General features: G+C 35.2%; 1 protein-coding gene across 7 annotated transcripts in view; it reads left to right on the top strand.

Moving 5' to 3' along the window:
* The window catches only part of CCDC138 (coiled-coil domain containing 138), a 98,631-nt gene that overhangs the window by 45,769 nt on the left and 30,171 nt on the right, over positions 1-22,691 (top strand). For 6 of the 7 annotated variants that reach the window (XM_041754130.1, XM_041754128.1, XM_041754129.1 and 3 more), the window contains one exon: positions 10,554-10,670. The exons of the other annotated variant lie outside the window; for it this stretch is intronic. In XM_041754130.1, coding sequence (XP_041610064.1) covers positions 10,554-10,670 — 117 coding nt within the window. The remainder of the gene's footprint in view (positions 1-10,553; positions 10,671-22,691) is intronic. 7 annotated transcript variants of the gene reach the window in all.

Below are 22,691 nucleotides of genomic sequence, written 5' to 3'. Positions count from 1 at the left end.
TTTCTCCTTTGATTGTTGCAAGTTGCATTACTAGTACTATGGTGAATAAAAGTGGTTAGAGTGTACATCCTGGTCTTGTTCCTGATCTTAAAAAGCTCAGTTTTTCACACTGAGCATGTTAGCTTTGGATTTGTCATATGTTGCCTTTATTATGTTGAGGCATGTTCCTATAAACCTACTTTGTTGAGAGGTTTTATAATGAATGTATGCCATATTTTGTCAAATGCTATTTCTACTTCTGTGGAGATGATCATGTAGTTTTTATCCCTTCTTTTGTTAATGTGGTGTATCACATTGATTGGTTTGCAAATATTGAACCACCTTTGCATTCCTAGAATAAATCCTACTTAATTGTGGTTAACGATTTTTCTGATATATTGCTGAATTTGATTTGCTAGTATTTTGTTGATGTTACTTGCATCTATGTTCATGAAAGGTATTGGCCTGTTGTTCTCTTTTTATGTAGTGTTTTTTTGTGGAATGTTGTTGTTGTTGTTGTTGTTGTTGTTGTTCTTTTTTGGAATAGTTTGAGAAGAATAGGAATTAACTTCTTAAAATGTTTGGTAAAATTCACCTGTGAAGGCATCTGGTCCTGGACTTTTGTTTGTTGGAAGTTTTTGATTACTGATTCAATTTCATTACTTGTAATCAGTCTGTTCAAATTTTCTATTTCTTCCTGACTCAGTTTTGGAAAGTTATATATTCTGGGAATTTATCCATTTCTCATAGGTTGTCCAGTTTGTTATTTTTAAAGATTATTTTAAAATCTTTTATTTTTTAAAGATTTTATTTATTTATTTATTCATGAGAGACACGGAGACAGGCAGAGACACAGGCAGAGGGAGAAGCAGAGGGAGCCCAACGTGGGACTCGATCCTGTGTCTCCAGGATCACACCCCGGGCTGCAGGCGGCGCTAAACCGCTGGGCCACTGGGTCCATCCGTTCCTTCCCATTTTTTATGCTAATAACTTGTTGAAGAGTCAAATTGAGTTGAGTATGTCACAGTGTTAATTTTTCTACATACGTTCTTTTGGTGTTATATAATTTGTATGACAGATACTTTATAGGTAATTCTGTGTATTTTATCGTGCCTACATATGTATAGTTGCATTTGAAAGATTCACTCTGAAAAAAATCACCAACCTTCCTTCCTTCTTCTTCTTCTTCTTCTTCGTCCTCCTCCTTTTTTTTTGCCTATTTTGCCTAGGTTGGGGCTTGAACTTGCACAATCCCAAGGTCAAGGATCATTTTCTCTACTGACTCTTTACTAGTTTTAAATCTCATATTAAAATATAGGGTGGGGGGGAATTAAGTATACAAGATCTTACTGGAATTAAGAGAGTAGGTATTTATTAAATTCCTTTCACACACAGAAGTACAGTTTAGACATTTTTCAACTTGACATGTCTGTAATTTTTCAATTTTCCTTGAGATTTCATTCCAGAAAATGATTACTAAGACAGTAGGAAACCAATGCAGACCTTTAAGGAGAAAATAGCATCAAGTTTATGCTTTTAAAAAGATCCCATTGGCTGCTACATGGAGACAGGTTACATGGCACCAGAGCAGATGCTGGAGAACAGTTAGATAACTCTGAAGTTGTTGAGGTGAAATGAGATTGTGTTATGGAATTAAAAGTAAACTGGGAGGTAACACAGATGAGACTTGGTAAGGCATCTAATATATCAGTTGGTGTGACCGTTTTGACTCCCGGGTTTCTGGCTTTTGCAACTCGATGAATGTAAGTAGTATTTATTCAAAATAGGAAATGTTGGAGTGCATCTCGGTTTGAGCCTCCTTAATCTGATACATTCTGCAAAAGCTGAGTTTGAGATACCAAAGTGGGTGTTTCTGGTAGGTTTTGATATAAGGGACCAGAGCTCAGCAGAGAGAGAGGTCATGCTAGATATGTCATTAGGCTGTATGGGCTAATACCGAATTTGAGGAACCCCTACATTTAATGATCAGGCAAGTGATGGTGAACCAGCCCAGGAGACTGATAGTGCCTAGAGCAGTAGAAGGAAAACTAGGAGAAATTGGTGTCACAAAAGCCAAAGAGTATTTCTTTTCTTTCTAAAAAAAATTTATTTAAATTCAGTTAGCCAACATATAGTACATCATTAGTTTCAGATATAGTGTTCATAATTTGTCAGTTCTATATAACACCCAGTACGTATCACATCACATGTGGGCCTATTTAATGCCCATCACCCAATTACCCCCATCACCTTACCCACCTCCCCTCCAGCAACCCTCAGTTTGTTTCCTATAGATAAGAGTCTTGCATGGTTTTTCTCATTCTCTGATTACTTCTTCAGTTTTCCCTCTCTTACCCTATGATCCTCTGCGCTTTTTCTTATATTCCACATGTGAGTGAAACCATATGATGATTCTCTTTCTCAGTTTGACTTATTTTGCTCAGCATAATACCCTCCAGTTCCATCCAAGTTGATGTAAATGGTAAGCAGAGTAATTTTCCATTGTATATGTATATCACATCTTCTTTATCCATTCATCTATTGATGGACATCTTCGAGTAATATTCTGATGGCTGAGTAATATTCTATTTTATGTATACCACATCTTCTTTATCCATTCATCTCTTGATGGACATCTCGGCTTTTTCCACAGTTTGGCTGTCATGGACATTGCTGCTACGAACATTGGGACGCAGGTACTCCTTCAGATCATAACATTAATATTTTGGGGGTAAATACCTAGTAGTACAATTAGGAGGTGGAAAAGTAGCTCTATTTTTAATTTTTTGAGGAACCTACACTCTGTTTTCCAGAGTGGCTGTATCAGCTTGCATTCCCACGATCAGTGCTAGAGGGTTCCGCTTTCTCCACATCCTCTCCAACATTTGTTGTTTCATGTCTTGTTCATTTTAGCCATTTTGACTGGTGTGAGGTGGTATTTCATTGTGGTTTTGATTTGTATTTCCCTGATGCCAAGTGATGTGGAACATTTTCTCATGTGTCTGTTGGCCATTTGTATACCTTCTTTGGAGAAATGTCTGTTCATGTCTTCTGCCCATTTCTTGATTGGATTATTTATGTTTTGGGTGTTGAGTCTGATAAGTTCTTTCTAGATCTTGGTTACTAACTTTTTATCTGATGTGTCATTTGCAAATATCTTCTCCCATTCTGTAGGTTGTCTTTTAGCTTTTTGGACGGTTTTCTTTACTGGGTAAGGCTTTTTATGATTTATTTATTTATTTTTATTTTTATTTTTTTAAAGATTTTATTTACTCATGAGAGATACAGAGCGAGAGAGAGAGGCAGAGACACAGGCAGAGATAGAAGCAGGCTCCATGCAGGGAGCCTGACGTGGGACTCGATCCTGGGTCTCCAAGATCACGCCCTGGGCTGCAGGTGGCACTAAACCGCTGCACCACCAGGGCTGCCCCTGGGCTTTTTATTTTGATGAAGTCCCAGTAGTTCATTTTTGCCTTTGTTTCCCTTGCCCCTGGGGATGTGACTAGCACAAGTTGCTGAGGCTGAGGTCAAAGGGGTTGCTTCCTGTGTTCTCCTCTAGGATTTTGATGGATTCCTATGTTACCTTTAGGTCTTTCATCCATTTTGAATTTATCTTAGTATATAGATGTAAGAAAGTAGTCTAGTTTCATTCTTCTGCATGTGGCTGTCCAGTTTTCCCAGCACCATTTATTGAATAGACTGTCCTTTTTCCAGTGGATAGTCTTTCCTGCTTTGTCAAAGATTAGCTAACCATAGAGTTGAGTGCCCATTTCTGGGTTCTCAATTCTGTTCCATTGATCCATGTGTCTGTTTTAGTGCCAGTACCATACAGTCTTGATCACAGCTTTGTAATACAGCTTGAAATCTGGAATTGTGATGCCCCCAGCTTTGGTTTTATTTTTCAACATTCCTCTGGCTATTTGGGGTCTTTTCTGATTCTATACAAGTCTTAGGATTATTTGTTCCAGCTCTATGAAAAATGTCAATGATATTTCGATAGGGATCGCATCAAATGTGTAGATTGCTCTGTGTATCATAGACATTTTAATAATATTTATTCTTCCCGTCCATGGGCATTGAATGTTTTTCCATTTCTTTGTGTTTCCTTTAGTTTCTTTCATAAGTGCTCTTTAGTTTTTAGAGTACAGATCTTTTACCTCTCTGGTTATTCCTAGGTATCTTACGGTTTTTGGTGCAACTGTAAATGGGATCGATTCCTTAATTTCTTTCTTCTGTCTCATTGTCAGTGTATAGAAATGCAACTGGTTTCTGTGTGTTGATTTTATATCCTGTCACTTTGCTGAATTGCTGAATGAGTTCTCACAATTTTGGGGTGGAGTCTTTTGGGTTTTCCACATAGAGTACCGTGTCATCTGTGAAGACTGAGAGTTTGACTTCTGTGTCAATTTGAGTGCCTTTTATTTCTTTTTGTTGTCTGATTGCTGAGGCTAGGACTTCCAGTACTGTGTTGAGCAATAGTGGTGATAATGGACATCCCTGTCATGTTCCTGATCTTAGGGGAAAAGCTCTGTTTTTCCCCATTGAGAATGGTATTTGCTGTGGGCTTTTTGTAGATGGCTTTTATGATATTGAGGTATCCTCCGTCTATCCCTAAACTGTGAAGAGTTTTAATCAAGAAAAGATGCTGTATTTTTTTAAATGCTTTTTCTGCATTATTTGAGAGGATCATGTGTTTCTTTTCTTTATAATGTGATCTCTCATGTTTATTGATTGGTGAATGTTGAACCACCCTTGCAGCCCAGGAATAAATCCCAATTGGTTGTGGTGAATAATCCTTTTAATGTACTGTTGGATCCTATTGGCTAGTATGTTGGTGAGAATTTTTGCATCCATGTTCATCAGGGATATTGGTCTGTAATTCTCCTTTTTGGTGGGGTCTTTTTTTTTTTTTTTTTTGAAGATTTTATTTATTTATTCATGAGAGACACAGAGAGAGAGGCAGAGACACAGGCAGAGGGAAAAGCAGGCCCTATGCAGGGAGCCCGATGTGGGACTTGATCCCGGAACTCCCAAGATCATGCCCTGGGCCAAAGGCAGGTGCACTAAAATGCTGAGCCACCCAGGGGTCCCCTTCGGTGGGGTCTTTATCTGGTTCGGGGATCAAGGTATTGCTGGCCTCGTAGAAAGAATTTGGAAGTTTTCCTTCCATTTCTATTTTTTTAAAACAGCTTCAGAAGAATAGGTATTATTTCTTCTTTTTAAATGTTTGGTAGAATTCTCCTGGGAAGCCATTTGTTTTGGGAAGTTTTTGAGGACTACTTCAGTTTCCTTGCTGGTTATGGGTCTGTTCAGGTTTTCTCTTTCTTCCTCTTTCAGTTTTGGTAGTTTTTAAGTTTCTAGGAATGCATCTGTTTTCTTTCAGAATTCCTAATTTGTTGGAACATAGTTGCTCATATATGTTCGTAATATCATTTGTATCTCCTTTGTGTTGGTTGTGATCTCTCCTCTCTTTCATGATTTTATTAATTTGAGTCTTTACTCTCTCTCTCTCTCTCTCTTTTTTTTTTTTTTTTTGCTAAGTCTAGCTGGGGGTTTATTGATCTATTAATTCAAAGAATCAGCTTTTAGTTCTGCTGATCTGTTCTACTATTCTGGTTTCTATTTCATTGATTTCTGCTCTGATATTTATTCTTTTTTCGTGCTTGGCTTAGACTTTGCTCTTCTTTCTCCAACTCCTTTAAGTGCAAGGTTAGGCTGTGTTGGGATTATTCTAATTTTTTAAGAGAGGCTTGTATGCAATGTACTTCCTTTTTAGGACCACCTTTCCTGTATCTCAGAGGTTTCATACAGTTGTGTTTTCATTTTCATTAGTTTGCATGAATTTTTAAGATTCTTCTTTAATTTCCTGGTTGACCCACTCATTCTTTAATAGGATACTCTTTAACCTCCAAGTATTTGAGTTCCTTCCAAATTTCCTCTTGTGTTTGAGTTCACGTTTCAAAGTGTTGTGGTCTGAAAATATGCAGAGAATGAGCCCAGTCTTTTGGTACTGAGACTGGATTTGTGACCCAGTATGTGATCTCTTCTGGTGAAATTTCCATTTGCACTCGAGAAGAATGTGTATTCTGTTGCTTTAGGACAGAATGTTCTGTATATATCTGTGAAGTCCATGTGGTCCAGTGTGTCATTCAGTGTCCTTGTTTCCTTGTCGATCTCCTGCTTGGATTATCTGTCCATTGCTGTGAGTGGGGTGTTGAAGTCCCCTACTATTATTGTGTTATTATTAATGTTTCTTTAATTTGGTTATTAATTGGTTGATATAATTGGCTGCTCCCATATTAGAAGCATAAATATTTAAAATTGTTAGATCTTCTTGTTAGGTATACCATTTAAGTATGATATAGTGCTCCTCTGCATCTCTTCCTACAGTCTTTGGTTTAAAGTCTGATTAGTTTGATAATGAGGATTGTTACCCCAGCTTTCTTTTGAGGGCTTTTAGCGTGGGAAATGGTTCTCCACCCCCTCACTTTCAATCTGGAGGTGTCCTTAGGTCTAAAATGAGTCTCTTGTAGATAGCATATGGATGGGTCTTGCTTTTTCATCCAATCTGATACCCTGTGTCTTTTGAGTGGGGCATTTAGCCCATTTACATCCAGAGTAACTATTGAAAGATGTGGATTTAGTGCCGTTTTATGACCTATAAAGTCCCTGTTTCTGTAGATTGTGTTTGTTTCTTTCTGGTTTATGTTACTCTTAGGCTCTCTCTCTTTGCTTACAGTATCTCCCTTAGTATTCTTTGCAGGGCTGGCTTGGTGGTGACATATTCTTTCAGTTTCTGTCTGTCCTGGAAGCTCTTTATCTCTCTTTCCAAACGAATGAGGCTTGCTGGATAAAGTATTCTTGGCTGCATGTTTTTCTCATTTAGTACCCTGACTATATCATGCTGGCCCTTTCTGACCTGCCAGGTCTTTATGGGTAGATCTGAAGCCAGTGTAGTGTTCCTATGCCTCGAGGCTAAGGACTTCTTTTATTGAGCTGCATTCAGGACTTTTTCTTTATCCCTGAAATTTTCAGTCTTCACTATTATACCTCTCTACCTCTTGGGCATGAATGCCTGTTTCCTTTCCCGGATTAGGAAAGTTCTAAGCTATGATTTGCTCAAATATACTTTCTGGTCCTCTCTCTCTCTTTCCTCTCCCTCAGGGATTCCAGTAGTATCAATATTTTTAAGTTGTGTGGCATCTTTGATTTCTCGAAGCCTGCCCTCATAGTCCATTCGTTGTTTTTCTCTCTTTTCCTCAGCTTCCTTCCTTTCCATCAACTTGTCTTCTATGTCATTTACTCTCTCTGCTGCCTCATTTACCCTAGCTGTTAGAGCATCCAATTTAGACTGCATGTCAGAGCATTAGATCTCATTTCTGTACTAGTAGCTTCTCTAGAGTCTTTCATGCTTTTTTCAGGCCCAGCTAGTAACTTTATAATTGTTATCTGGAATTCCATCTTTGACATTTTACTTATATCTGTGGCAAAGAGTATTACCTCTAGTTCTTTCTTTGGTTGCGAATTCCTCCTTCTAGTTATTTTGCCCAGAGAAGAGAAGATGAATGAGTGAGTACTTTCAAAAATTTCAACCACAACCCAAGTAAGATACACACTAGACAAGTCCAAAGAGATTAGAAACCAGAAAAGAAGAAGAAAAAGAAAAAAAAAATTTAAAAAAGGAAGAAAAATAAAGGGGAATGAAATAAAAGACTATAATCTCACGGGATGGACAAAACAGGGTGATCCAGTTGGTCCTGAGTGTATTTTGGTCTGTGTATTAGGAGATGCTAAATCCCAAATTGTAAAGAATGTAAAATTTATATATGTGTGTGTATATATATATATATATATATATATATACAAAAATAAAATTGAATAGAGTGAAAGGAAGCCAAAAATGAAGAGTATACATATGAAATGTAAATATAAAAAAATAAGTTAAAAAATATTTTAAAATCAAAGGTTGATAAAATAAGAAACTAGTTGAAAAGGGAAAAGAGAAAAAAAAGAAATGGAAAATTTTAGACTGAAAAATAAATGAATCATGAGGAAAAATCTTGAATTCTATATACTATTTCCCCTCTCTCACTCTGAGTTTTACAGTCCCTATGTGGTCTATAAATTTGCTGTTCACTGTTCTTCCAGCTTGTCTTCCTTCCAGCAGGAGGGGTCTGCTATGCTGATTCTCAGGTTTCTGTACCTTGGCAGAGTTGTACTGGGCCCCTCATTACACTGAGGGGCAGAGCTCAGTGTAAGCTGTTTTTGGTTGCTCTATGTGGCTTTTGTTCTCTGAAGACTTTCTGTGCCTCTTTAGAAGATCAAAACAAAAATGGCCATGCTGGATCTCTAGCCCCAGAGCCTTTTGAAAGATCAAAAGATCGTGGTCCATTCTCTGCATTAAACCCTCAGGAATAAATGGTCTTCACGTTTATGTCTGCCAAACTCTAAAGACTCCTGCGGTGGGATTCTCCCAGGGGAAGGTGGAGAGTCACTGATTTGTGCGTTTTGCAGGGCCCTGGCTTAGAGAGTGATCCGCCCAATCCTGCATGAACCTGCTCCACTCCTCCCAGGGGAAGGCAGAAGGTCGCCTATTACTGTCCTTTACAGACCCCCACCCTGAGAGCTGATCTGCCCCTTCTGGGGTAAGGAGAGGATTGCTGCTTTGCTGTTTTTTACAGGGCTCTGGCACTGAGAGCTCTCCCCTTGGTGGTGTGCACAGCCACCCGGACTCTCCCAGGGGAATGTGGAGGGTTCCTGTGTTCCTGTCCTTTGTAGGGTCCCCATGTAGCACACCATCACTTGATTAGTCTGTGGCTCATGTTTTATGGCAAACTGAGCTGAGAGCCCTCTCCTGGGCTCCCTGACTATACTGTTTCTCCACTCCAATGCTTGGGAGCTCTACCAGCTCAGGCACCCCCATTCTTTCTGTGACTCCAGGGATCCTGAGAACATACTTTCTTGCCTAGAATTCTGCCCCATTTCACCACCTGAGCACCTTTCAAGTAGGGATGTCTCTCACTGGAGCGGGTTTCTAAGAGTTCCGATTTTGCCCTTCGGAGCTATATCACTTTCTGGTATCTGGCTTAAGAGGCTCCCTCCCACTCACTGTTTATCTTCTGACATATCCCCTCAGAATCACTTCTCTGCGTGTCCTACCTTGCAAAAACTATGAGTAGAGCTCCAGATATTTTCTTAAATCTCAAGTTGAATTCATGGGTATTCAGAATGATTTGATATCTAGCTAAATTCAGGGACCAGATAAAATGAGGTCCCCTACTCTTCGGCCATCTTGCCTCCCCCACCACCAATGAGTATTTCAAAACGAGGAGGTGGTCAGTAGTCCCTAGATGGTACTATGAAAGGTCATATATGTCCTTCCAAACTCATACATTTATTTCCATATTTATTGATCATATCTGTGATCTAATTACATATGATTTTGTATCCTAACTTTTATTATTTTCACTTAATTTAACATTAATATTTTTCTTGTTCATAATCTTTAGTTCCCTGAGTGGCTGTACACTTGACTTTAACCATTTCCGTGTTGCTAGGTGATTAAGTTACCTCTGCATTTTTATTCTTTTTTTTTTTTTTTTTTTTTTTTTTTTTTTTTTTTTATTCTTACAAGCAGTGTAATAATACCGTACTTTTGGAGGGTTGTATTTTAGGTGTTTTTCTTAGGTAATATACCAGAAGTAGGATTATTCAATCAAAGGCTTAGAATATCTCTATGGTCTTGAAGTCCTATAGCAAAGTAACATATTTTTGAAGCAGTGTTCATAGACATCTTTTTTAAACATCTTATTATTTTTACAAATTGACTTTAATGAAGATATTTATTTATGCAAGGCAGATATATTAAGAGGAAAGTATTACAGCAACTGCTAAAATTTTACTGCTATTATTTTTATTTTTTGTTTTTTATTCATTTTAGAGAGAGAGCAGGTGTGCATACACGTGTGTGAGCGAGGGTGAGTGTGGCAGGGAGGGGTCAGGTGAGGGGAGGAGAGAATCTCAAGCAAACTCTGCACAGAGTTCCACATGGGGCCCAGTCTCACAAACCTGAGATCATAACCAGAGCCAAAACCAAGAATCAGAGGCTTAACCTTCTGAGCCACCCAGGTGCCTCTACTGTTAATATTTTAAAAAAACATTCTTTCATATATCTCTTTTTCAATATAAATTCATATAGGTATTTTATATAAACGGGACCCAGTTATACTTGCTCTTTTGTAATCTGCTTTTATCATCTAAATACAGGTTCTATTATCATTTTAATGGTTATATATTTATCATAAATTTATTTAATCATTTAAAGTCCAGAGAATATGTTTATATAGGTTCATCTCCTTAAAATCTTAGATGTGCTACTAGTGGGTTAAAGGATGTGCATATTTAAAATTTCAAACATGTATTTCTATATTGTGTTGCACGTGGTTCCAAAGTGAGTTTTTTTTTGTTACAGAATTTTATTCTTTTGAAAAAGGAAATGTTAGGGAAATCATGGTAATTGATTTTTGCCATCTAACATTACTGTGCATTTATAACTTCCATTATTTTATCTTTAGCTTTTGCCTCTGATGACAGAGCAGCTACAGTGGATGCCATTTGTGAATACCAAACTTCATGAGCCTTTTGTGAAATTTATATATTGGTCTCTAAGACAGCTGGATGCGGCAGCACAGGTAATTGATTAATAGGAGTCTCTTTAAGTGATACTCTGTTCAGTATTATTTCTCTTGATCTTGTTCTTTTACAGATTTCTTTGGTTTATATTTCGGGACTTTTGCCTTCTTCGTTTTATTCACTATTATCTTGTCTTTTATAAATACTGTTTCTCAGTGCTATAGGTTTTATTTAATATGTAACGTTTTTTAAGTTTGAAAATTGGAGTACTTAGTAAATATCACTCTGTTAGGTTGTTAAAACCACTGTCCCCTTCCCCCATTATTTAACTTATAACTTTTCATATTTTACTGAAGGTAATAGAAATTAAAGATTTCTTGTGTTAATGCCAGTAAATGCACACTAGGTAAATTGGACAGTGATTTTTACAGTAGCCTAATCAAAGCAGAAAAATTATTCCAGTATCTATAAAATGAATCATACATGTTACCTATTTATATAAGGTTCATTCAATTTAAATTATGTCATATGTATGTAATCATTTGTGCTATTAGCTGTAGTAATTTTGTAAAATTTTATTTCCCTAGTTAATGTTGGTAAACACTGTTATAGCTTTCATTTACTTAAAGGAGAAATGCAAATTTGTACTTGGGTAGTGTAATCTTGGTCCTGTGGAATTTAAGAAGCACACAGCTAAACCACTTAGTGTAGTACTGATGATCAAGTAGTGTTAATTGATTATAATTATATATAAATCATAGTAATAACACGGATTATTATATAGTATGATTATTAAACTTAAGGAGAAATAACTTTCCTTGGGTAGTATTTCAAATATTTTGCCTCTGTGGTGCATAAGTAGGCAATGTGAGCAGGTATGCACATGGACATGTGCCCCCCACCCACAGAAAATCATTTTTAATTTATTGGTCTTAACTACATGTCTTACTAAACAAAGTTGTATGGATTATCAGATCTTGTATTGTTGCTATCTTCTTTTTACAATTTGATTTTGCTGTTTGTATAATGGTTTCTAAAAATGGTTGGCTGAATGCTTGTCTCAGCCACAAAAGGCTGTGCTCAGCAATCAAGTGAAATTTTCTTTTATCTTCTTTCCAAATATTCTTTTCATTTTCCTTCAGATAATTTATAGTTTATTTTTATCCACAAATATATACTCTGCATGTACTTTATGTGCTATTATAGACAGTACTACCAGTGTGCTTCTACATTTCTAGTAGAAAGTAGCATTCTTGCCACTGTCCTGTTTGTTTATTCAACATTTATTGAAGGATTTCTAATATTTTAGTTGTAACAATTGTCTGATTGCATGTACTTTTAAAAATTAAGCTATTTATTTTGAGATAATTGTAGATTCACTTGTAGTAATAAGAACTAATACAAAAAAATCACTTGTGTCCCTAACCCACTTTCCCCCAGTGATAACATCTTGTGAAACTAGTACAATATCACAACCACAGTGTTGACATTGATATAGGCAAATGATTGTTCGTTCAGTCATCATACTGATTCCTCATGTTGCTTGTTTTTTAATATATACAGACTTTTATTTTTTATTTTTATTTTTATTATTATTTTTTTATTTTTATTTTTTAAAGAGATGAGACTGCTTTCTATTTTTTTTTTAAAGATTTTATTTATTTATTCATAGACACAGAGAGAGAGAGGCAGAGACACAGACAGAGGGAGAAGCAGGCTCCGTGCAGGGAGCCCGATGTGGGACTCGATCCCAGGTCTCCAGGATCACACCCTAGGCTGCAGGCGGCGCCAAACCGCTGCGCCACCAGGGCTACCCAGACTTTTATTTTTTAGAACAAACTTCGGTTCACAACAAAATTGAACAGAGATTTCCTGTATATTCCCAGACCCCGCTTAAATACTGTCTCCCACACTGTCAGCTTCCTGCACCAGAATTTGTTAAAATTGTTACAGTGTGTTAAAACTGATGACCCCACATTGATATGTCATTTCACCCCAAGCCCATAATTTACATACATTAGTTACCATTCCTGGTGTTTTACATTCTATGAGTTTGACAAAAATGTAATGGTATGTAACCACCAGTATGGTATCATATAGAATAATTTGTTACTAAAAATAGTTTGCCCTAAAAACCTTGTGTGGTCTGCCTAGTCTTGTTTCTCTGATCCTTAACTCCTGCAAACCACTAATCCTTTTACTCTTTGCCTTTTACATAATGTGATAGTTTTTCCTTTTACAGAATATCATATAGCTAGAATTATACAGTATGTAGGCTTTTCAGATTGGCTTCTTTCACTTAGCAATATGCATTTAAGATTCCTCCATGTCTTTTCATGATTTGATAGCTTATTTATTTTCAGTGCTGAATAACATTCCATCGTCTAGATGTACCACAGTTTATTTATCCATTAACCTACTAAAGGACATCTTGATTGCTTCCAAGTTTTGGCAAGTATGAATAAAGATGCTGTAAACATCCATGTGCAGGTTTTTGTATGGACATTACTCCTTTGCATAAATACCAAGGAGCACAGTTGTTGGATAGATATGGTAAGAGTATGTTTAGTTTTTTGAAAAACTATAAGCTGCCTTCCAAAGTGGCTACACCATTTTGCATTTCCAGTAGCAGTGAATGAGAATTCCTGTTGCTCCACATCCTTATCAACATTTGGTGTTTTCAGTTTGGCTGTTCTAATTGGCGTATAGTCAGATCTCATTTTTATTTGCAATTCTCTAATGACATACCATTGAGGATCTTTTCATATGCCTATTGCCATCTGTATGTCTTCTTTGGTGAGGTTTGCAGGTTCTTTCCCCATTTTTTTTTTAATTGGTTTGTTTTCTTACAGTTGAGTTTTTAGAGTTCTTTCTATATTTTGGTTAACACTTCTTTATCAGATTTGTCTTTGGAGATATTTTCTATTTCCAATCTGTAGCTTGTTTTTCAATCTCTTGACAGACTAGTTTTTAATTTTAATGAAGTCTAGCTTCTCAGTTATTTTTTGTGGATCATGCCTTTGGTGTTGTATCTAAAAAGTATTTACTATATCAAAGGTATTATGTATTCTTGGAGAATTGACTCTTTATCATTATGTAGTGCCCCTCTTTCCCTGGTAACTTCCCTTGCTCTGAAGTCTGCTTTGTCTGAAATTAATACAGTTATTCTAGCTTTCTATCGATTAGTGTTAGCATGGTCTATCTTTCTATCCATTTACTTTTAGTCTGTATTTGTCTTTATATTTAAAGTGAGTTTCTTATAGACGTTGTATAGTGGGTCTTCTATTTTGATTCACTCTAATAGTCTCTCTCTCTCTCTCTCTCTCTCTCTTTTTAATCTTATTTATTTATTCATGAGAGACACAGAGAAAGAGAGAGAGGCAGAGACACAGGCAGAGGGAGAAGCAGGCTCCATGCAGGGAGCCTGATATGGGACTTGATCCCAGGACCCCAGGATCATGCCCTGGGCTAAAGGCAGGAGCTAAACTGCTGAGCCACCCAAGGCATCTCTAATAGTCTCTTTTAATTGTTGTATTTTGACTATTGATATTGAAAGTGATTATTGATATTGTTGAATTAATATCTACCGTAAGTTTTTACTGTTTTTATTCATTAACAATTTTCTTTGTTCCTGTTTTGTTCTCTTTTCCCGCCTTTTGTGGTTTTAATTGGACATTTTATGTGCTTCTACTTTCCCTTCTTTCTTAGCATCTCTTTCTTTACCTTTTTTAATGGTTGTCCTACAGTTTGCAATATACAATTTACAACTAATGTAAATCCACTTTACAATTACACTATACAGCTTTACATGTAATATAAGTATCTTATAATACAGTAGACCCACCTTATCTGTGGTTTCACTGTCTGTGGCTTCAGTTACCCACAGTTAACCACAGTATGGAAGTGGATGATCCTCTTCTGAAGTATTGTCAGAACGTCATTATTAGCCTAACGCTAAGTAAGGTCATAATGCCTGTGTCATTCACCTCACTTCATCTCATCCTGTAAATATTTTACTGTCTTACATCATCATCATAAGAAGGGTGAGTATAGTTACAATAAGATATTTTGAGAGAGGGAGGGAGAGAGAGAGAGAGAGAGAGAGAGCCCACTTTCACATAACTCATATTGTTATAATCTACTTAATATTAGTTATTGTTGCTAATCTCTTACTATGCCTCACTTATAGGTTAAACTTTATCATACATATATACGTATAGGAAAAGAATAGTTTATAAATAGTTTGGTACTATTCATGGTTTTAGGTATTCACTGGGAGTCATGAAACATCTGCCCCTCAGATAAAGGGGTACTACTTTAACAAAATACTGCTCATTTCTTCTGTCTTGTATTCCCTTGTATCATTCCTGTCATTCATTTCACTTATACATAGGCATACATAAGCATGCATATGTACACATACATGTGCACACACAGAAGCATCAATAATTATTGCTATTTTCAAGAAATTTGTTAGATCAATTAATAAGATAAAAGTATTTTATGTACATATTCCTTCTCTAATGCTATTTCTTATTTTATGCACATCCATATATAATTATCCTTCTCTCTAAGGACCTTTTATTAATATTATTTTATTAATATTGTTAATATTATTTTCAATATTATTTTCTACTGGTAACAGATTCTTTCAATTTTTGTTGGTCTGAGAAAATCTTTATTATTGGTGGATAATTTCACAGTATTTGGAATTCTAGGTTGGTGGAGTTTTTTTCCTCAATATTTAAAAAATTTCATTCTACTTCTTTGTGCTTACATGGTTTTTGAGGAAAATTTGGATATAATTCTTATCTTTGCTTCCATATAAATAAGCTATATTTTTCCTCTGGCTTCTATCAATTTTTAAAAAAATCTTTATTTTTTCATTTTCTGCCATTTGAATATGATATACCTTGGTATCGTCTTTTGGGGATGGGGTTGGTATTCATCCTCCTTGGTGTTCTCTGAACTTCTTGGTTTTATTTCCTATGTTAATTCGGAGGAAATTCTGTCATTATTGCTTCAAATATCTCTCTTATTCCTTTCTTTTCTTTTCCTTCTGGTATTTATTTCCATTACCTGTATGTTACACCATTTGTAATTATCCCATAATTTCTGGATATTCTGTTCTGTTTTTCTCTTTATATTTTATATTTATATTTTCTCTTTATATTTTAATTTTTGAAGTTTCTGTTGATGTATCTTTAAAGATTATTTCTTCATCCATGTCTAGTTTGCTAATGGGCCTACACTCTCACCAGCAATATCTGTGATCTTGTTTCTCCATGCCCTCACCAGCATTTGAGTGTTGTTACTATTTTTTATTTTCACCATTCTGATAGTATTGTTTTCTCATTGGAGTTTTAATTTGCATCTCTCCAGTGGCTGAACATATGTTTTCATGTGTTTGCTTTCCACATGTGTAGCCTCTTTATTCTGTTTGTGTCTTTTGCCCATTGTGTAATTGGACTCTTTGTATTCTGTTGTTGAGTTTTGAGGGTTCTTTATATACTTTAGATACTAGTCCTTTGTTCGGTATGTCGTTTGGAAATATTTTTTTTTTCTTTTTCGTAGCTTGTATTTTCATCCTCTTAACAAATAGTCTTTTACAGAGCTTTGAAGTTTTAATGATTTCCAGTGAATCATTTTTTCCTTTTGCAGATGTTGCTTTTGGGGTCAAGTGTAAGAATTTGTTAACTAATCCTAGACTGTGAAGATTTTATCCTGTTTTTTCTTAAAGTTTTAAACTTTTGCATTTTACATGTAAGTCTATGTATAGTTTTAATTAATTTTGTATGAGGTGTGAGACTTGGATCAAGGTTAATATTTGGCCTATAAATGTCTAATTACTCAAGCTCCACTTATTAAAAAGGCTTTCCTTCCTCTGTACCTTTGTTAGTTGGAAATAATTGTGTGGGTCTCTTTCTGAGTTCTTTGTTATTTTCCAGGTATATGTGTGTCTGTTCTTTGCTAATTCTATACCGTTGATTCCTATACCTTTATAATAGGTTTTGAAATTGGGTATATTGATTTTTCTCTCATTTTACTGTTGTGTTTCAAAAATGTTTTAACTATAATAGTTCCTTTGCCTTTCCTTATAAATTTTGGAATAATCTTCTTTATCTACAGAAAGTCTTGCAGGGATTTTGATAGAATTGCACTAACCTGTATATAAATTTGAGAAAACTGTGTTGAGTGTTCCATTTCAGGAAATGATATGTTTCTCCATTTTATTTAGAAATTTGATTTTTATCATCCATGTTACATGGTTTTAAGCATAAAATTCCTGTACATTATTTGTTAGATTTTCAGCTGCATATTTAATGTTATTTTTAAATTTTGGTATCCATGTTGATATTCTGTTTATTCTGTATCCTGTGACCATGATCTTACTAGTTTTAGGATTTGTCTTAAAGATTATTTGGGATTTCCTATATAGTCATGCATTTGCGAATAAAGAAAGCTCTTTTGTTTTCCTTTTTTTTTTTTTTTGATACATTTGTCTTTAATTTTTCTATTGCATTAGCTATGATATGTAGGACTATAGTAAATATGAATGGTAATGGACATCTTTGGCTTGTTCTTGAATTTAGAGGGGAAAATAGTCCTTCACTATTAATCATAATTTTAGCTGTGGTTTTATAGATGATTTTTATCAAATTTAAGTTCCCCTCTATTCCTATATTTCTGAGATTTTTTTTTTAATCATGAATGATTATTGAAACTTTTTCAAACACTTTTTGGCATTTATTGATATAATCATGTGATTTTTTTTTTTTCTTTAACCTGATAATGTGGTGCATTACTGTTTGGCTTTCAAATACTGAATTAGCCATGTATTCCTGAAATAAACCCCACTTAGCTATGTGGTATAGTTCTTTTTATATTCACTGAATTCTGTTTGCTAATATTTTGTTAAAGAGTATATATTCATTAGGGATATTGGCCTGCAGTTTTTCTCTTCTTTTATACTATCTGTCTGGTTTTGTATCAAGGTAATACTATGTTCATAGAATTAATTGATAAGTGTTACATCTTCTTTCTTTGAAAGAAGTTAGAATTATTGTTAATTCTTCTTTAGATATTGGTAGAATTCTTCTATGAAACTGTCACCCTGGAGATGTCTTTTTTGGGGAATTTTTTTTTAGTTATAATTTTTTTAAAGATTTTATTTGAGAAAGAGTGAGAGCACAAGCATGGGGAGTAGCAGGCAGAGGGAGAAGCAGGCTCCCCATTGAGCAGAGAGCCCAATATAGGCCTCGATCTCAGGATCCTGGGATCATAACCTGGCTGAAGGTAGACACTTAACCAACTGAGCCACTGGGTGCACCAGGGAGGTTTTAAGATTTTATGAATTCAAGTTCTTAAATAGTTATAGGGATATCTTGTAACTTATATGAGTGATTTGTAGAAGTTTGTGCTTTTCAGGGAATTGAGTGAACCCTTTTGTCTAAGCTCAAACATGTTAAGTATGTATGTGTAAAGTTTTTCATAGTATTCTTTTATTATCCTTTTGATGTCCTCAGTGTTTGTAGTAATATCCTCTGTTTCATTCCTAGTATTGATTAATTTGTCATTTTTTGTCTTTCTTGCCAGAAGTTTGTTATGTTGATTTTTTTTAAAAAGATCATCTTTTAGTTTCAGTATTTTATAGTTTTCACTTTTATCCCTTATTATTGCCTTCCTTCAGTTTGCTTTGGATTTATTTTGTTCTCCTTTTTTAGTTTACTAGGTAAAAGCTTAAATTATTCACTTGAGACTTCCTTTTTTTCTAATATATTGCTATTTTTAATGCTGTTTTTCTGTCAGTGCTGCTTTAACTGTGTCCCACAAATTTTGGTATATTGCATTTTCATTTCTTGTAGTTTAATTTATTTTAAAAATTTCCCTTGAGACTTCCTTTTTGACTCATGAATTATTTAGAAGTTCGTTTTAGATCTTTTACCTTTCTGTTTTTTCTGGTTTGGTTGTATTGTTGACATTGTTTGGCTGACAGTGTGTATTCTGCTCTTATTATGTGGAGTGTTCTAGAAATGTGGATTAGATCCTACTGGTTGGTGGTGTTTTGAGTTAGTTTATATCCTTGTTAATATTTTGTCTATTTGTATTGAGTGTTCAGAGAAGTCTTCAGCTGTAACTGTGAATTTACATTTTTCTCCTGTTGGTTTTATCATCTTTTTCCTCATATGTTCTGCAACTCTCTTGCTTTATGAATATAAATTTATGATTGTTGCGTGTTCTTAGTGGTTTGACTCTTTTATCATTATGTAAGTTTCTCACTCTCCCTGGTAGTTTTCTTTGCTTTGAGATCTATTTTCTAGTATTAATATAACCACTCTACTTTCCTTAGATTCATAGTGTCTTTTCCATTCTTTTAATTTTGATCTGTTTACATTGTTATATTTGAAATGAATTTTTTATAGATAGCAGATAGCTAGATTTTATTTTTAAATCAACTTTACTGAGTTTTTGTGTTATAACTGGTATATTTAGGCCATTTATATTTAATGTAGTTATTGATATGTTAGGGCTTAAGTTTATTTTTTGCTACTGTTTGTTTTTGTGTATCTTTTTCACTTCTCTGGGTTTTCTTTTCCCCTGCTTTGCTGAGGGTTGCTTGAACATTTTTTAAAGTTCCATTTTGGTTTATTTATAGAATTTTGAGTCTCTTTTTATAGTATTTTTTTATTTTTTATTTTATTTTATTTTTTTATAAGTATTTTGTTTCTTTTCTTTTTTTTTTATTTATTTATGATAGTCACAGAGAGAGAGAGAGAGAGGCAGAGACACAGGCGGAGGGAGAAGCAGGCTCCATGCACCGGGAGTCTGACGTGGGATTCGATCCCGGGCCTCCAGGATCGCGCCCTGGGCCAAAGGCAGGCGTCAAACCGTTGCGCCACCCAGGGATCCCTAGTATTTTTTTTATTAGTCCTTCTAGGTACCACACTGTATATAAATAACTTACCACAGTCTGCTGGTGTTTTCATTTTGCTAATTCGACTGAAATATAGAAACTTTGCCTTTTCATCCCTTTATTAATCCTCTGTCTATAATATTATTGTGTTAATATTATTCTACATATATTAAGGATCACATTAGACAGTGTTATCATTTTTGCATCAACTGTCAAACATAAAACTCAGAAGGAGAAGGAAAGTCTATTGTATTTGTCTATATTTTGCTTATTGAGTTCTTTTCTTCCTTCCAGATATTCCAAGGTTCCTTCTTTTATTATTTCATTTCACCATAGAGAACTTCTCTTAAGCAGTTTTGGAATAGGTCTGTTGATGACAAATTATTTTAGTTTCACTTCATCTTAGAGTGTCCAAGTTTCCTCTTCATCCTTGAAGGATATTTTCACTGGGTATAGGATTCTTTTTTTTTTTTTTTTTAAGATTTTTTTCTTTCATTTGACAGAGTGAGCACAAGCAAGGAGAACAGCAAGTAGAGGGAGAAGGAGAGAGGGAAATAGACCTCCCAGGGAGCAGGGAGCCCAACTCATGGCTTGATCTCAGGACCCCATGATCATGGCCTGAGCCAAAGGCAGACACTTAACCAACTAGGCCACCCACATGTTCCTTGGTAGAGGATTCCGAGATGATAGTTCTTTTCTTCTAATACTTGAAAAATGTAGGTGCTAATTTCTTCTAGACAACTTCCATGGCTTATGATAAGGAATCTACTGTTACTTGAATTGCTTGCTTCTTTTATGTTAATTTCTCTGTTACTGCTTTTAATTGTTTTCTTTTTCCTTAGGTTTCATAAGATGGGCTATTGATATATCTTGTTGATCACTTTGGATTTATCCTTTCTAGGGTTTGGTCAGCTTCTTCAGTCTGTAAATTTTTTTTTTTCCAAATCTGGGAAGTTTTCAGCCATTACTTCTTTTTCAGCCTCACCTCATGTTTGTTTTTCCTTCCAGAATTCTGATTGATATGATTATTAAATCTTTCGTTATATTTCCTCAGTTCCTGGAATCTCTGTTTATTTTTTCCCCTCCAGTTTTTTTTTTTTTTTCATTGTTCAGATTGTTTTAAATTCCAGTTAACCAGTTACTTCCTTGTGTCCTCCATTCTGCTGTTGAACCTATTTTTTTGTTTGTGTATTTTTTTCTTTTTTAATTGAAATACAAGTTAGTAAACATATAGTGTAGTAGTGGTTTCAGGAGTAGAATTTAGTGAGTCATCACTTATATATAACACCCAGTACTCATCCCAACAAGTATCCTCTTAATACCTGTCAGCCTTTAGCCTATCCCCCCACTTACCTCCTCTCCAGCAACCCTTAGTTTGTTGTCTCTCATGGTTTGCTTCCCTATTTTTGTCTTGTTTTTCTTTTTTTTTCCCCGTGTTCATCAGTTTTGTTTCTTAAATTACACAAATGAATGAAATCATACAATATCTGTCTTTCTCTGACAGACTTATTTCACTTAGCATAATGCATTCTAGCTTCATCCACCTTGTTGCAGGATTTCATTCTTTTTGATGGCTCAGTAATACCCCATTGTATATACACTACTACTTCTTTATCCATCCCTTGGTTCATAAACATTTGGACTCTTTCCATAATTTGGCTATTGTCCATAGGATTTTTATGAACATTGGGGTATGTGAGCCTCTTCGAATCAGCACTTTTGTCCCTTTGGATAAATACCTAGTAGTGCAATTGCTGGGTCATACGGTAGTTACATTTTTAACTTTTTGAGGAATCTCCATACCATTTTCCAGAGTGGCTATAGCAGTTTGCATTCCCAACAGTGTAAGAGAGTTCCCCTTTCTCCTCATTCTAGCCAACATCTGTTGTTTCCTGTGGTGTTAATTTTAGCCATTCTGACTGGTGTGAGGTAGTATCTCATTGTGGTTTTTATTTGTATTTCCCTGATGATGAGCAGTGTTGAGCACTTTCATGTGTCTGCTGGCCATTTGTATGTCTTCTCTGGGGAAATGTCTGTTCATATCTTCTGCCCATTTCTTAACTGGATTATTTATTTTTTGGGTATTGATTTTGATGAGTTCTTTATACATTCTGGACACTATACTTTTATCCAATATATCATTTGCAAATATTTTCTTCCGTTCTGCAGGTGCCGTTTAGTTTTGTTGTTTCCTTTGCTGTGCAAAAGTGTTTTATTTAGATGAATTCCAATAGTTTTGCCTTTGTTTCCCTTGTTTCCAGCTATGTGTCTAGTAATAAGTTACTGAGGCCGAGGTCAAAGAGTTGCTGCTTATGTTCTCCTCTAGGATTTTGATAGTTTCCTATGTCAGATTTAGGTCTTTCATCCATTTTGAGTTTATCTTTGTGCATGGTGTAAGAAAGTGGTCTTAGTTTCATTCTTTTGCATGTCATGGTCCAGTTTACCCAACACCAATTGTTGAAGAGATTATCTTTTTCTCATTGGATATTCTTTCCTGCTTTGTTGAAGATCAATTGACTGTAGAGTTGAGAGCCCATCTTTGGGTTCTCTCTTCTGTTCCATTGATCTATGTGTCTGTTTTTCTGCCAGTGTCATTCTGTCTTGATGATCACAGCTTTGTAATACAGTTTGAAGTCTGAGACTGTGATGCCTCCAGCATTGATTTTCTTTTTCAGGATTGTTTTGGCTATTTGGGGTCTTTGTGATTCCATACAAATTTTAGGATTGAAAAAAAAAATTTTAGGATTGTTTTTTCTAGGTCTATGAAAAATATTCGTGTTACTTTTACTGGTGTTAAACTGTGAATTTCGGTAGTATAGACATTTTAACAATATTTATTCTTACAATCCATGAACATGGAATATTTTTCCGTTTCTTTGTGACTTCTTCAGTGTCTTCCATTGGTGTACTATAGTTTTCAGAGTACAGATCTTTGATCTGTTTGGTTAAATTTATTCTTAGGTATCTTCTGGTTTTGGTGAAGTTGTAGATAGGATTGATCCCTTCATTTCTCTTTCTGCTGCTTCATTATCAATGTATAGAAATGCAACAAATTCTCTACATTGATTTTATATCCTGGACTTTGCTGAATTCATATTTTAGTTGCAGCAATATTTGAGTGGAGTCTTGTGGATTTTCTACGTAGAGTATCATATCATCTGCGAAG

This window comes from Vulpes lagopus, chromosome 5 (genome assembly GCF_018345385.1).
Source record: "Vulpes lagopus strain Blue_001 chromosome 5, ASM1834538v1, whole genome shotgun sequence".
In the NCBI taxonomy this organism is placed as follows: domain Eukaryota; kingdom Metazoa; phylum Chordata; class Mammalia; order Carnivora; family Canidae; genus Vulpes; species Vulpes lagopus.
This window is presented reverse-complemented; position numbering and strand designations above follow the sequence as displayed.